Here is a 13,735-nt window from a genome sequence, read left to right as displayed (position 1 = left end):
TAACAATCATAATACTGTTTCGATTCTGTATAACAGTTCCAGTAAAGATCGATGTATAACAATTTGGAACAGTTATTTTCAGAACCTTTTCAATACCAGGCTTCAATTATTGATGTGGTTTAAAGCATCTGAAGTACAATTGAATTTCCCTCCTTGTGTACCCCCACCCCATTCCTATCTTATTTTATTTCCGAGTCACCACGCCATTGGCGCTGCAAAGGGACCCACTAAACCCTGAGAAATACCTATCCCTGGTTACAACCTGCAACGTCCTGTTCTGTCAAATTGAAGTTTTGAGTGTGTCGTAAACCAGTGAAAGTTCGAACCAAAGAAGAAACGACGGGAGTGGCCGTTTCACTCAGTAGAATATATCGAATCCGTTAGAAATGAATTGATTCCTTATACGGTTTATCAGAAGTACTGAGATTATTGTGTTCGTAACCTTTTATTCTATCGCAATTTGTAACTGGAAGCCATGGAGGACGATTTGCCGACTGCGTACGATGCCATCGTCGTGGGGACGGGTATTGATTTTTTGAATATATGTCTAATTTATTTTTTCAACATTTTCGTTATCGATGCTCATAATTGTTTTATAATTTTACGTAGGCATGACGGAGTCCATTGTTGCAGCCGCCGCAAGCAGAATCGGTAAAAAGGTTCTTCACCTAGACAGGTATGTCTGACTCTACATCTTTTTTTTATACCCTTCTCTCTTGTTCAATCGCATTTTCCTTTATTTTTCTTCCACTCTCTTATTCTCTCTTCTTTTCATACATCGTATTCCTCGTCTGATTCTAAATTTTCGTACGTCCGATGAAAAATATCAATACGGTTATTTAATTTTGAAAGTTAAATTATGCACATATAAATTGCCTTCCTTTCACTTATTAATTTTAGGTATGAAATAAAAATACGAATAATACAGTGAAATCCAAATTATAATAAGGAAGCAGAATTAATTTTTCATAAAATAATTTTCTAGCAATTATCTATAAAAATAAAAACAATATACAAAAAGAAGTGTATGTACAGTATGACAGTAGAAAAAGCAGATTCCAATGGTTGGGTAAAAATGAATCACCAAGGCATGTTGCCTGAGCTTAGATTTCACCTTAAACAGACCATGGTTAATATATGATGGATTAAAATTGGCATAAATTCATTCTAACTTTTTAAAAACTTGGGAGTTTTTCATCAAAATTATTAGAAAAACAACTGACTGTAGTGAATAGAAATCAATCTCAATCTTGATAATGCATAATTGATAGAATTTTTTGATAGAATCTAATATTTTTACCATTAAATAAAATGAAAGAAATTACAATTTTATTGATTTTTGTAGTTTGTTGCCATTACTATATAGTATATAGGAGAGATTATTGATATATATTTTTTCATAATTCTGACAAATTTTCATTACATAATATTAGATAATTATAAATTTTTATAAACGAAAATTTCGATTTGCTTCTATCAATTTCCATCAATGAACTAAAAGATATAGATACCTTTATATAATATATAAATATATATATTTTTTACATATATAACAATAATTGCATTTACTTTATTATTTGTGTTTAATGTTGTTTCATCGCTATTCTATTTAAATATTTTTTATCCCATTGGAAGCAGAATATGTATTTTATGTGTAATCTGTAAATGTTGATATATCTACATCATTGCATGGAAAATAATCTGCAAATAGTGTAGGGATCTGGAGAAAGTGAAATTATTAATAATAAGGGTCAATTGTTATCTAAGTATTAATGTCACAAATGAACTGATGTATACATGTTAGTGATGCAAATGAATTTTAAAGTGACCTACCTTTGTGAATTATTCAGCATTTGCTGATATGGTAACTAAACACATTGTGTTTCTTAAGGCCTAAATTTATCGTCCTTTTAGTTAAATAACTAGTAATAAAGATTGAACTAAGTTTACTTTTTAGTAAAACGAAGATATTAATTACAGATACTTATATTTTAGAGTAAATATACTATTAGACCTAAAAAAACGAGTGATATCTTATAAAAATACGAATATTTTATATACGTTATTTATATTTATTTTATTTAAGTATGTGTTCAACAATTTAGTATTTTATTACTTTATTAATTGTTTTTTCTTTAGAAATTCTATGTTGTAAAAATATGAGAAATGTATAATAAATAACAGTTTCTTTTTATTGTCGCCATAGTTTAATAAGTAATGCTTTAATTAACAAGTATGATCGTCGTGTGTATACAAAGGGTATAGCCGAATAAGGGGGTCAAAAATGTCCCTAGTCTAAATTCGAATCGCGATGAACCATTTGATAGATCATCAAAAGAAATTAATTTGTGCCAAAATTTCAACTGTATATCAAATTGTATCTCATTTTATTGAGCATTAAAGGGTAATAATTGAAAATCACGTTTTGCTCAATTTCTCACATCCTGTTGCATGATATATTTTGAACAAAATTAGAGACATTTCAGTTATTCAGACGCGTATTAAAGAAATTTTTCAGATATTTAAATTCTAAAATCCAAATTATAAAAAAAAGACGCAAAAAATGCTTTAATAAATGGCAGTTTTAAATTTAAGAAGTCTCTATTAAACAGGGTGTTCGGCTACCCATGGGAAAAATTTTAATGGAGGATTCTAGAGGCCAAAATAAGACGAAAATCAAGAATACCAATTTGATGATGACGGCTTCGTTAAACAGTTATTAACGTTTACAGTTCTGCCCTTACTGAATTTTTTTCTCGAAAATGCGGAAGATTTCGGGGGTATGTCTATTCACCAAAAATGATTGTAATTGACCCCCACAACCGAAAATAATTTTTACAAAATGATTTGAAATTTTTTTTTTCTGTCGAAAAATTTAGGCACCTACCCCCTGTCGATTTTTCTTAAAAATTCCTTTATCATTTTTAGTAATTTTGTTTGACGCCCTACAGAAAAGTTGTCTAATACTTTTTTGTAGGTACCTATGAGCTCTACTTCAGAAAAAAGTTTCATTGAAATATATTCACAATTGTAGGAGTTATGGCTGTTTGAAAATTGAACCATTTTTATGCGGTTTTTCTCATTTTGCGGGATCAAGGACCAACTTTTCGAATATTTTTGCGATTTGTACATATTCTCCGTCAAAATACGCGTAGTTTGCTTTTTTAAACATTAAAATCATCCAATCCGTTCCGAAGTTATGACGTTTTAAAGATTCGCATGAAAATTCGGGCAGACATTTTTGGCTAGAAATTATATTTTCGATAAGGAATTTTTTTCTCGAAACTGAATAGGATTTCGGGGGTATGTCTGTTGACCAAAAATACTTGCAATTGATCCCTGTAACTAAAAATAATTTTTCCAAAACGATTTGAAATTTTTGAATTTAATTGTTAATAACTTTTTAACGAAGCTTCCATCAATAAATTGGTATTCTTGATTTTCGTCTTACTTTGGCCTCTAGAATCCCCCATTAAAATTTTTCCCGGGGGTGGCCGAACACCTTGTATACTTATAGTAAGTACACATTATTTCTACTATTATTCTCAACTTTTTCTAAAGTTTTTAGCCTGGTGCGTCGTAATTAAAAACAAAATAAAAACCCAACTTTTTCCTCGTTATTTGCGTGCCAAACTAACTTATATATCGCACATTCGTGCATCCTTTATCAAATGTGTGATTTATGCAATTTTCAGTGTTTTTACATTTAGCAAAAGTGCCCGGAAATTGAAGAAACTAAATAAATCCAACAAATTACAACTATGCTGTGTGCATTACATTTTAAAGTATCTACCGATTGCCGAACCGCTGTGAATTTTATGAACGTAAGTTCGATCTCCCTTAGGAACAATACTTATTTCCAAATGTTCTAAAGATATTTAAAATATATTAGAAAAATGTATTAACCCGATGTATAAGTCGAAATAATTTTGGTGCACTTTGTATGTCACCGCTTCTCTCGTCAGGCATCCCGTTAATTACGATATTGTTTAACATTTTCTACGTTAAAATAATATACAAGGTGTTCGGCTACATGTGGGGAAAAAATTTAATGGGAGATTCTAGAGGTCAAAATAAGATAAAAATCAAGAATATCAATTTGTTGATCAAGGCTTCGTTTAAAAGTTATTAACCCTTAAAGTTCCGTCTGTAGTACGGCTACCTGCGAACAGCTGTGTACGCGTGATAGTGGTTCTCATTCACAAAACTGTAAGGCTATCGATACGTCACTAAGTAGAGTTTCTCATGCTGAGTGAGATCCACTATCCCATGCACGCAGCTGTTCGCAGATTGCTGTTCTACAGGCGGAACTTTAAACGTTAGTAACTTTGTAACGAAGCCTCCATCAACAAATTGGTATTCTTGATTTTCGTCTTATTTTAATCTCTAGAATCTCTCATTAAAATTTTTCCCATGAGTGGCCGAACGGTATGAAGTTGGTTTTCGAATCTCGTATCTTTAACAATTGTGAATAAATTGCGGCAAAAATCACATTTATTCTCTTAAATCTCTATCGCCCGTCTTTATTGCTAAACATTTTATTAACTAGGGAACTTACATTAATAGCTAATTAATTAAATAGAAAATGAGAAAAACACTCTTAATAATTGAAATAACTAACATTCGCTCGGAAAATTTGATATCTGCTAGAAAAATGTTCCGGAAACAAATACGAGTGACATTTTTCCCTAATTTTATTTTTACTGTTTCAGTTTTTATATATATATATATGTAAATAAAATAACTGGTACAAACAAAAGTTTTGTTATAAAACGACGATCGCTAAAACGGATTTCAACATTAATATTATTTTTTCCTTCGGCATTTATTTTATTTTTTCCCCCAATTTCTGACCACAAGTTCTCAAACGAATCGAGGTCTGGAACTTTGTGGTGGAGTGTTTAATATATGTGGTATATTGTAAATGATCCATTTTTTCACGATCAAAACTACGTCGTATGCTTGGGATCGTTATATTATTAAAACTGAAAATTTACCAACGATTCCAATTTTCAAGCACTATCTTTTAAATTGTTTTTAAAAATATTCAAATGTTTACATTTAAACTTCTAGTCCCATATTGCCATGCAATCTTGCACCATGACGTGGTCATTCTCGTGTTTGATTGTTCGATTTAACTGCTTTGTTTATTTCGGTCATCTAAGTTAAATATATTTAGATTGTTTGGAGAATTCGATTCTCTCACAGAGGCAATTATCCTTATTAATATACAGGGTGTTCGGCCACCCCTGGGAAAAATTTTAACGGGTGATTCTTGGCACACTGTTGTGTTAATTATCATCTCACAATAATTGTCGATATAATTGAAGATAAATTTACTTATCAAATACTTTTTTAACCATATTTGCTAATTTGGGTAGCCCTAAGGATTAAAAAAAATTGCAAGCCTTATAATCGACAAATAAATCAAAAATTCTTCAAATTCAATCCTACGGTGTGTAATCAATTTCTGTTTTGATGGTGCAATTTTCTGATATCATTACTTTCGTAGAAAAAGACGAATATAAACAATAAAATTTTAAAATACTTTCTAAATTTTAATATTTTTAAAGCAAAGTTATTTTGTATGACTAATTTTCCGACAGGCGTGTATTTTTCACCTTTTCTCTTACACTAACACAAGACAGGGGGGAGGGGGCTCCGCTCGGAGGAGCTGTACTACATAATCATCTTTATGGAGAAACATTAACAATTTTCAATGACAAAATGGTTTGTTCGTAATATATAATCCCTTGTAACATTTTACATCCTTGCCCAGTGTAATAATTAGAAAAAAAAAAATATGACCTTGTCCACAACCTTGGCACAAATTGATTTTTTTTATAAGCTATCGAATAATCCATCGCAAGTCAAATTTGACTTAGGTGCACTTTTCACCTCCCTTGATCACGGATACACCATAGCTACCCCCTTTGACACCGTTTAGAAATATCTAATGAGAAGTAACCAATTAACCGGATATTCTGTTTGATCGATAATAAATGCGATTAATAAATTATTTTGTAGTAATGAATATTATGGTGGTCTCTGGGCAACATTTAATTTTGATGGTTTACAAAAGTGGATAGAGGATTTGAAAATTCCGAAAAATAATACTGTGGATATATCTGAACTAGATTTACAACCTGAAGAGAAATTTCTTAAAGCCAGTGATCAATATTCTACTGTTAAAAATATTGAAGAAACCTGGTTTATTACGAAGTAAGTTTCTTCCTTATGATGTATTTTTTTTCTCTTTTTTTTTATAACTTTTCTACTTTTTGATACAATTTAGAAATTCAACTACTCTTTTGTCACAGCGAAGCTGATTTGCCAGTGGTTTCCACGAAAGACACTCAGACTGATAATATTGGTGATGGCAGTGGTAGTGGCGATGAAAAGACAGACGATGATAAAGTTGAGAAAAAGGAGAATGTAAAACAGTGGAGTATAGATCGTATTAGAAAGGAATACAGAAAATTCAATATTGACCTCGCACCAAAGGTAAAACAATGATTATAGAATTGAATACCGAGTACACAGGGTGTCCCACCCCTGGGAAAAATTTTAATAGTAGATTCTAGGGGCCAAAATAAGACGAAAGTCAAGAATACCAATTTTTTGATCGAGGCTTCGTTAAAAAGTTATTAACGTTTAAAGTTCCGCCTGTAGAACGACGCTCTGCGAACAGCTGCGCACGCGTGATAGTGGTTCTCACTCACAAAACTGTAACACTGTCGATACGTCAGTAAGTAGAGTTTCTGATGCTGAATACGCGTGATAGTGGTTCTCACTCACAAAACTGTAACACTGTCGATACGTCAGTAAGTAGAGTTTCTGATGCTGAATACGCGTGATAGTGGTTCTCACTCACAAAACTGTAACACTGTCGATACGTCAGTAAGTAGAGTTTCTGATGCTGAATGAGAACCACTATCACGCGCACGCAGCTCTACAGGCGGAACTTTAAACGGTAATAACTTTTTAACAAAGCTTCGATCAACAAATTGGTATTCTTGGTTTTCGTCTTATTTTGGCCCCTAGAATCTACCATTAAAATTTTTCCCAGAGGTGACCGAGCATCGGGTTCCTGTATAAGGAACGTGATTATTCGTGTACAGGGTATTTCAAAAAGATGGAACGAAACATGCAATTTTAGGCGAACAGAAACCAAATCATTTTTTAAGTCCCATCTTTCTGGAACAGCCTGTACAGCATAATTCGTGTAACTGTAACAAGCTATATCTCTGTTATGGTTGAAGTTAGAGGGACAGGATGAATGGTCTGAAGGGACCTCAAGATAGTGCACATAGTATTTTTGCAGGTGAACGCGTAGCAGTCATATGAAGGTCATTTTTTTACACGCGTCGTTTCCATTCATAAGTCTACGTAAAAAGTGTTATGGTAACATGATCGAAAATTGTTTACGAAATATTTTGTAGTGTTTTTCAAAAAACTATAAGACTTTAAAAACGAGGATCCTACTCGTTTCTTTTCGATCTTAGAGGATATTTGCAATTTTTCTCTGTACAAGCTAATAACAATTGTAGAAGTTATGTAATGATACAGGGTGTTCGGCCAACCCGGGGAAAAATTTGAATGGGAGATTCTGGAGGCCAAAATAAGACGAAAATCAAGAATATCAATTTCTTGACTGAGGCTTCATTAAAAAGTTATTAAAAAATTAAATTGAAAAGTTTCAAGTCATTCTAAAAAAATTATTTTCAATTGCAGGAGTCGATTACAATCATTTTTGGTCATTAAATATACTCTCGAAATCCTACGCACTTTCGAAAAAAAAATTTGAGAAGGTATCAAGTTTTTCGACAAAATTAAAAAATTGCAAATCGTTCTGGAAAAATTATTTTCGGTTGCGGGGTTCATTTACAATAACTTTTGGTGAATAGACATACCCCCGAAATCCTACCCACTTTCTATAAAAAATTTCAATACTGGCGGAACTTTAAACGTTAATAACTTTATAACGAAGCCTCCATTAACAAATTACTATTCTTGATTTTTGTCTTATTTTGGCCTCTATAATCTCCCATTAAAATTTTTCCCTGTATATGTATACAGGCTGTTTTAAAAAAGTATTTTGATTAGTTAGCTCGCCGTGGAACATTATATACCTTGCAAACTATCAAACGTTAACACAAATTACCGAGTACAACCAAACTATTTTTTTAGTTACATGTCTGCTTACGAAGTTTGATTAAAATTTATATCTAACGCTTCGAACGACCATCTGTAAGAGCTCTTTACATTTAAATAAGTAAATATATAAAACAATTATAGAAAATTCGTAAAGTATATATGCAACGTGTATAAATTTATAAGTTTCATTGTTTGTATGCTGTTTCTATTGATCTAAATTTCGTTTGCCGGTAATAGTTGCTGTTTGCGCGAGGTGAACTCGTTGAATTACTGATATCCAGTAATATTTCTCGGTATGCGGAATTCCGATCAGTGTCCAGAGTGGCTACGTTCATGGACGGAAAGCTGACACAAGTACCTTGCTCGAGGGCTGATGTGTTCGCAAATAAAACTGTTAGTCTTGTCGAGAAAAGAATGCTTATGAAATTACTCACTTCTTGCATGGTGCAGGGTGCCGATAGCCCAGAATTTGATGGTAATTATGTTTATCTTTTATGCGATTATACCTTAATTTGATTTAATTCGATGATGTTAAGCGTAGCAAGTTCGTTGCTTATGTTACTGCTTTCATCGATTTTCTCTTCAATCTTTTTCTCTTTCCTTTTCGTTGTTCGTTCGTCTACTTTTTCCTTCCCGCTGTACCGTTTTCTCTTCTGGCTTCACCTTTCGCTCTTGCCTTAATTTATATCTCCTGACTCTTACTTTCCTCTTCGACTGACTTTAATCACACCTTGGCCCAACCTTCAGGCTTGCCCTAAGACACACACCTGTACACACCATTTCTACCATGAATTTTTTTTTTTTTTTTTTCTTTATAAATAAATTATACCTGTTAACAGGATTCCAGGACAAATCCTTCATAGAATATTTGAACACGAAGAACTTAACACCAATCGTGAAGCATTATATTGTTCAAGCTATTGCAATGGCCACTGAAAAGACACCGTGTAGGGATGGTGTAAATCGCACGAAGCATTTTCTCAATAGCCTCGGGCGATATGGAAATACACCTTTCCTTTGGCCTATGTACGGTAGTGGGGAACTACCTCAGTGCTTTTGCAGGTAAAATTCTTATTTTGTTACCGTAGCTTTCTAGCGTTCACGTTTGAGAAGTTCTCGGTGGACGGACGATGAAAATTGGTATCAATGAAATTTAATCATAGACTGAGTATTGAGAGAATATGACACAGCTAAAAAGATTTTTATTATTATAATGTGTATTAAATTTATTATTAGTATATTAGATACTTTGCTTCAAAAAATTGTACTGTTAGGAATCCTTACCTCATTAAATTCGCCACGCACGAGATAAAGATAACAGATAACAATAAAGAAATAAACAATTTTTAAAGAATATCCCAAAGATAAGTCCCCTATCCTAAAGATCCTGAGAAATTTAATAAAAAATGACAATTATATGACAATGTAAATTATGAAATTGTGGCGTGTGTCTGTTTTCCACCGAGTTCCTCATACGATAAAACACAACTATAATTACTATCCCTTAATAAAAACTACAATGTATTATTGTTTATAGATTATGTGCAGTATTTGGTGGAGTGTATTGTTTGAAGAGGCAACTGGATGGTGTAGTAATAGATGAAGACAAGTGTAAAGCTATCATTAGCGGCAAACAAAGATTAACTTTAGAACATTTGGTTGTTGGTCAGGGTCATTTGCCACCAGAAATAGTAGCTTCCGAGGGAGAGCAACGGATATCGCGAGGAATATTTATTACAGACAGGTAATATTAAAAACAATTTTAAAACAAGGAAATTTAAAAAAAAAATTGCAATGTATGAACTACATTAAGGGGGTATTTCGATCTAGACGTGTAATTTTTAGACTGTTTTTGTTATATTTTTTAGAATTTTTTGTCTTTAAAAATTTAATAACGGTGCGTTGTTTGAATAAAACTACTTTGCTTAACTCCGCGCGCACATGTAACAAAAACAGAGAAACATGTGCTGCATCGTTAATAGGTATAAACAATACCTGCGCTTTGATGGAACCCTAGTATACCTAATATTCGATATACCGTAATTTTGTTGTCCCTAAGAATGTAACCTATTATGTGGAACAGCCTGTATATACGTGTTTTGTTTCTACATATAACATTAATTATAAATATTGCAAAAAGTTGATAATAATGTATGCAAATTTTTAAAAGCTTAAATGAAAAAGTCTTTCGAATTTTCTTGACAAAATATTGCATTGTGATTTTTGTAGGTCAATTATGCAAGGTGAAAAAGAGAATTTGACACTTTTATATTATCCTCCAGAAGAACCTGGTCAAGGACCTATTACTTTGATTGAATTGGGACCATCTACAAATGCTTGTCCTCAAGGACTATGTATGTACATTTATGCATATAGTATAAAATATGTTTAAATTGATGTAACATTTGCATAATTTTAATGTTCTAATATTAAATATATATTAATTTTATTTTAAAACAGTTATGGTGCACATGACATGCAAACGAACGACGAACGCAAAGGAAGACTTGGCCTACGTTGTCAATAAATTTTTAAAAGCGGAACCGTTCGATCCATTGGCGATCCGTTCATCGATTCATAGCCACACGCAAACTGTTTCTCCGGATAAGAGACATATTCAGGTACGTGATTCTTAAATTAATTATCGTTTCATAGTACTTCTGTTTGCAATGATTATCCCCAAGATACATTTTTCGTGACATATACTTATACACAAAAATATTCGAACGCTTACATTCACACATTCAACTAATGAAATATGTGTGCCCAACTGAAACATTTGATATCATATGATACATACATACTATAACAAGGGATGGGCGGGAAAAGTGGAAAACAATTAGAACAAATGTAATACAATCAAAGAATAGCAACAGCAAAAGTGAGTGAAATGCAGTTAAGTGAAAGTTAACATAGCAAAATTCATGATAGCCAGTGAGATATTACTGTTTCAAAGGCATTGAAATGTACTAGTATTGTACGGAGACTAAATGTCCTTCCGTAAAAGATCCGAGTTAGTAAGGAAAACGCTCCTGACTCTGCTGTATCTGGTTTACAAAGGAAAGACCAGGTTTGTATTTAATAATCAAGATCCAATTTTGCAGACTTATTCAGGATCATTAAACAATAACCTGCTTGAAGCCGTAAGTTGCACTTTGGTTCTATATTCGAGAAAATGGAGTTTCTAAGTTAAGACGTCGGATCACATTCAGATCTGAGAGAATCGTTGCATACATATTGAAACGAGACTTAAATTTGTTTAATACAATCTATTATTTTGGGGAAATTCGAAACAATGCTAATGGGACACATTTTAATATTTTGATAATTTACCCTCGTTATCTGTAACTTTTTGCCATCCCATATAAAGTTTTATGTCCCCATAAATAAAAATCCAGCGGATTTAGTTCGGGTAATCTTGTTGGTCAATCAATTGAATCTCTCATTTAAAAACTAAATCATTTTAAAAAGTCTAAATTTTCCCTTAAAAATAAGGTACATAATTCCTCAGTTAATCTTCCATTTATAAAAACTGGTTCAATCAAATGGTCAGTAATTATTCTAACCAACACGTTAATGATTTGATCGCGTAACAAAAACTAAATCATTAAATCGTATAATGTTTTAATTATGAGCGGTTAATGTGCATATCGTGTAAGAAATACGGAATAAATATGGAAAATTTGATCAACTAGCGTTGATCTAACACGTTCATCGGTTGTATTATATTACCGTTGCAATCACATATGAAAAACATTCAGTGTCACTTAGCAAGGAGTTACTGTGTTTTGAGTGTTTCTACAACTTGTATCATTCTTCACTCTGCAGTAAAATTACAAAAGACACCGCAGAATAATATTAACTTGCAACGAAATGAAAATAGGATATTAGCCTTAACCTTAAAACAGTAAAAAGGTTCTGTATTTATAGGAAAGTAGCGAAACCGACAAGGAAGAGTCTACTGACAATCCTAAGCCTCAAGTTTTATGGTCATTATACTTAAATCTACCTGCAAGTGATATAAAGTTAAACGACTCTGCGCCAAGTAACCTCCATCTTTGTTCCGGCCCGGATTTAGAACTTGATTTCGATTTCGCAGTTAATCAGGTAGATCTTAGTTGTAATTTTTGTTAGTTTTAGTATTGCTCAAATTGCTCGAAATTAATCGGGAAAGTGTTACGTTTAAAGAATTTTTAAATTGGAAATTTATACTTGTTACGATAAGTAGCTGTATAACTTTTCAAGGCAAGGAGCATTTTTAAAGCAATGTATCCCGAAGAAGATTTCCTCCCACGAGCACCGGATCCAGAAGAGATCGTGCTCGAAGGCGAAGAGGCACCAGGACCAAAGTTTGAGGGAGATACAGAGGCTGAAGAAAAACAGGACGTTGAGAAAGCTGAAAAAGAGGAATAATTTGCCTTTTTTCGTCTTTTCGACCTGCAAACACTGGCCAGCTCCTTTAGCCGCACATCTCTTTCTATCCAAAGTTATATGCGCCTCTTACGTTTGAAAGTTGGACGATTTTTATTCGAATAATCGACGAACTAATTTTTATACGATTCAGTTGTTAATCATGTCATAAACAGTGGTAGCGTATCGCATAAAATAATCTTAATTTAAATAGCACTTTAAATAATTTTACGTAGTTTGTGATAAGCAGTTAAAATATTATTTCTCCCGTGACTTTTTGTAGATGAAACTGTTTTTCGAGAAGAAATTTTTATTTCGTTCGGATGTTTTTCGGAACAAATCGTTGAGAATTGTTCATGAATTTTCGAATAAAAATTCAATTCAACTGGCGCTCGAGTCTTGCTCTTTTATTAAGTTACAGAGTGGTCGGCCGAAAGCATTCGTTTTTTGTTCCTTTTTTCTTTGGCCAAAAATGTTTCTTTTTCTCAAATATTGCGTTTCGAGAAAATGAAATGTAGTTTTATAACATGTAAGAGAGACGTGGGAAGATTGATAAATCATTAATGAAATTAATATTTATTGCATTAAATCAAATTTGGCAACTGATAGTCTATTATGTACATTTGAATTAAGTTTAAGATAAATTCTGAATAAAATCTGAATTAATAAATATGTAAATAATTTGATAATTCATACATAAAATCGATTTCTAGTTTAATCGAAATAATTAGAGCCTACTTGGCACCAATTATGTTCATGAATGATACAATTTTTAAAATTGCGGTCGGAACATAAACCTCATTGACTCTTTCATTATTCACGGGAACGTTTTGCTACAGGTGTAATTAAAAAAAAAGTCTATATCGTTCCACGTTGCTCTACTATATAAATAATACAAATACGTATCGTAATGTCTTTTATCTGACCGTTAATGCACATTGTACATCATTAGTGTATTTATTACTTATTCTATTACATAGTATAGTTTACTGATTATACATTGTTAGTATAGGAACAAATTTAGACTGCGAAGAAGCAACCGTTCCTCAACTAATTTGTATTTTTTTAAATTAATTAATGAATATGCTTCATTCTGTTTTATAAATATTAATAATACCCATTATCCTATTACATTTACCTTTTGTTGGATTTCATTTTTATTTTACTA

General features: G+C 32.3%; 1 protein-coding gene across 1 annotated transcript; it reads left to right on the top strand.

The window, feature by feature from the left end:
* Positions 1 to 233: 233 nt before the first annotated feature.
* Rep (Rab escort protein) lies at positions 234 to 13,704 on the top strand. The gene is made up of 11 exons (XM_076773358.1): positions 234 to 524; positions 610 to 676; positions 6,028 to 6,222; positions 6,321 to 6,504; positions 8,395 to 8,632; positions 8,997 to 9,219; positions 9,695 to 9,901; positions 10,387 to 10,511; positions 10,618 to 10,778; positions 12,088 to 12,264; positions 12,403 to 13,704. Exons 1-11 carry the CDS (start codon positions 476 to 478, stop codon positions 12,568 to 12,570), a joined length of 1,794 nt encoding a protein of 597 aa, XP_076629473.1. The 5' UTR covers positions 234 to 475; the 3' UTR covers positions 12,571 to 13,704.
* Positions 13,705 to 13,735: the final 31 nt, after the last annotated feature.

This window comes from Colletes latitarsis, chromosome 9 (assembly GCF_051014445.1).
Source record: "Colletes latitarsis isolate SP2378_abdomen chromosome 9, iyColLati1, whole genome shotgun sequence".
NCBI lineage: Eukaryota > Metazoa > Arthropoda > Insecta > Hymenoptera > Colletidae > Colletes > Colletes latitarsis.
This window is presented reverse-complemented; position numbering and strand designations above follow the sequence as displayed.

Excerpts from the sequence above, each read along its gene's own strand:
- Rep (XM_076773358.1), top strand. The coding sequence starts at position 476 with ATGGAGGACGATTTGCCGACTGCGTACGATGCCATCGTCGTGGGGACG. Across the intron at positions 9,220-9,694 it reads CTACCTCAGTGCTTTTGCAG|ATTATGTGCAGTATTTGGTG; the intron begins GTAAAATTCTTA and ends TATTGTTTATAG. Across the intron at positions 10,779-12,087 it reads CGGATAAGAGACATATTCAG|GAAAGTAGCGAAACCGACAA; the intron begins GTACGTGATTCT and ends CTGTATTTATAG.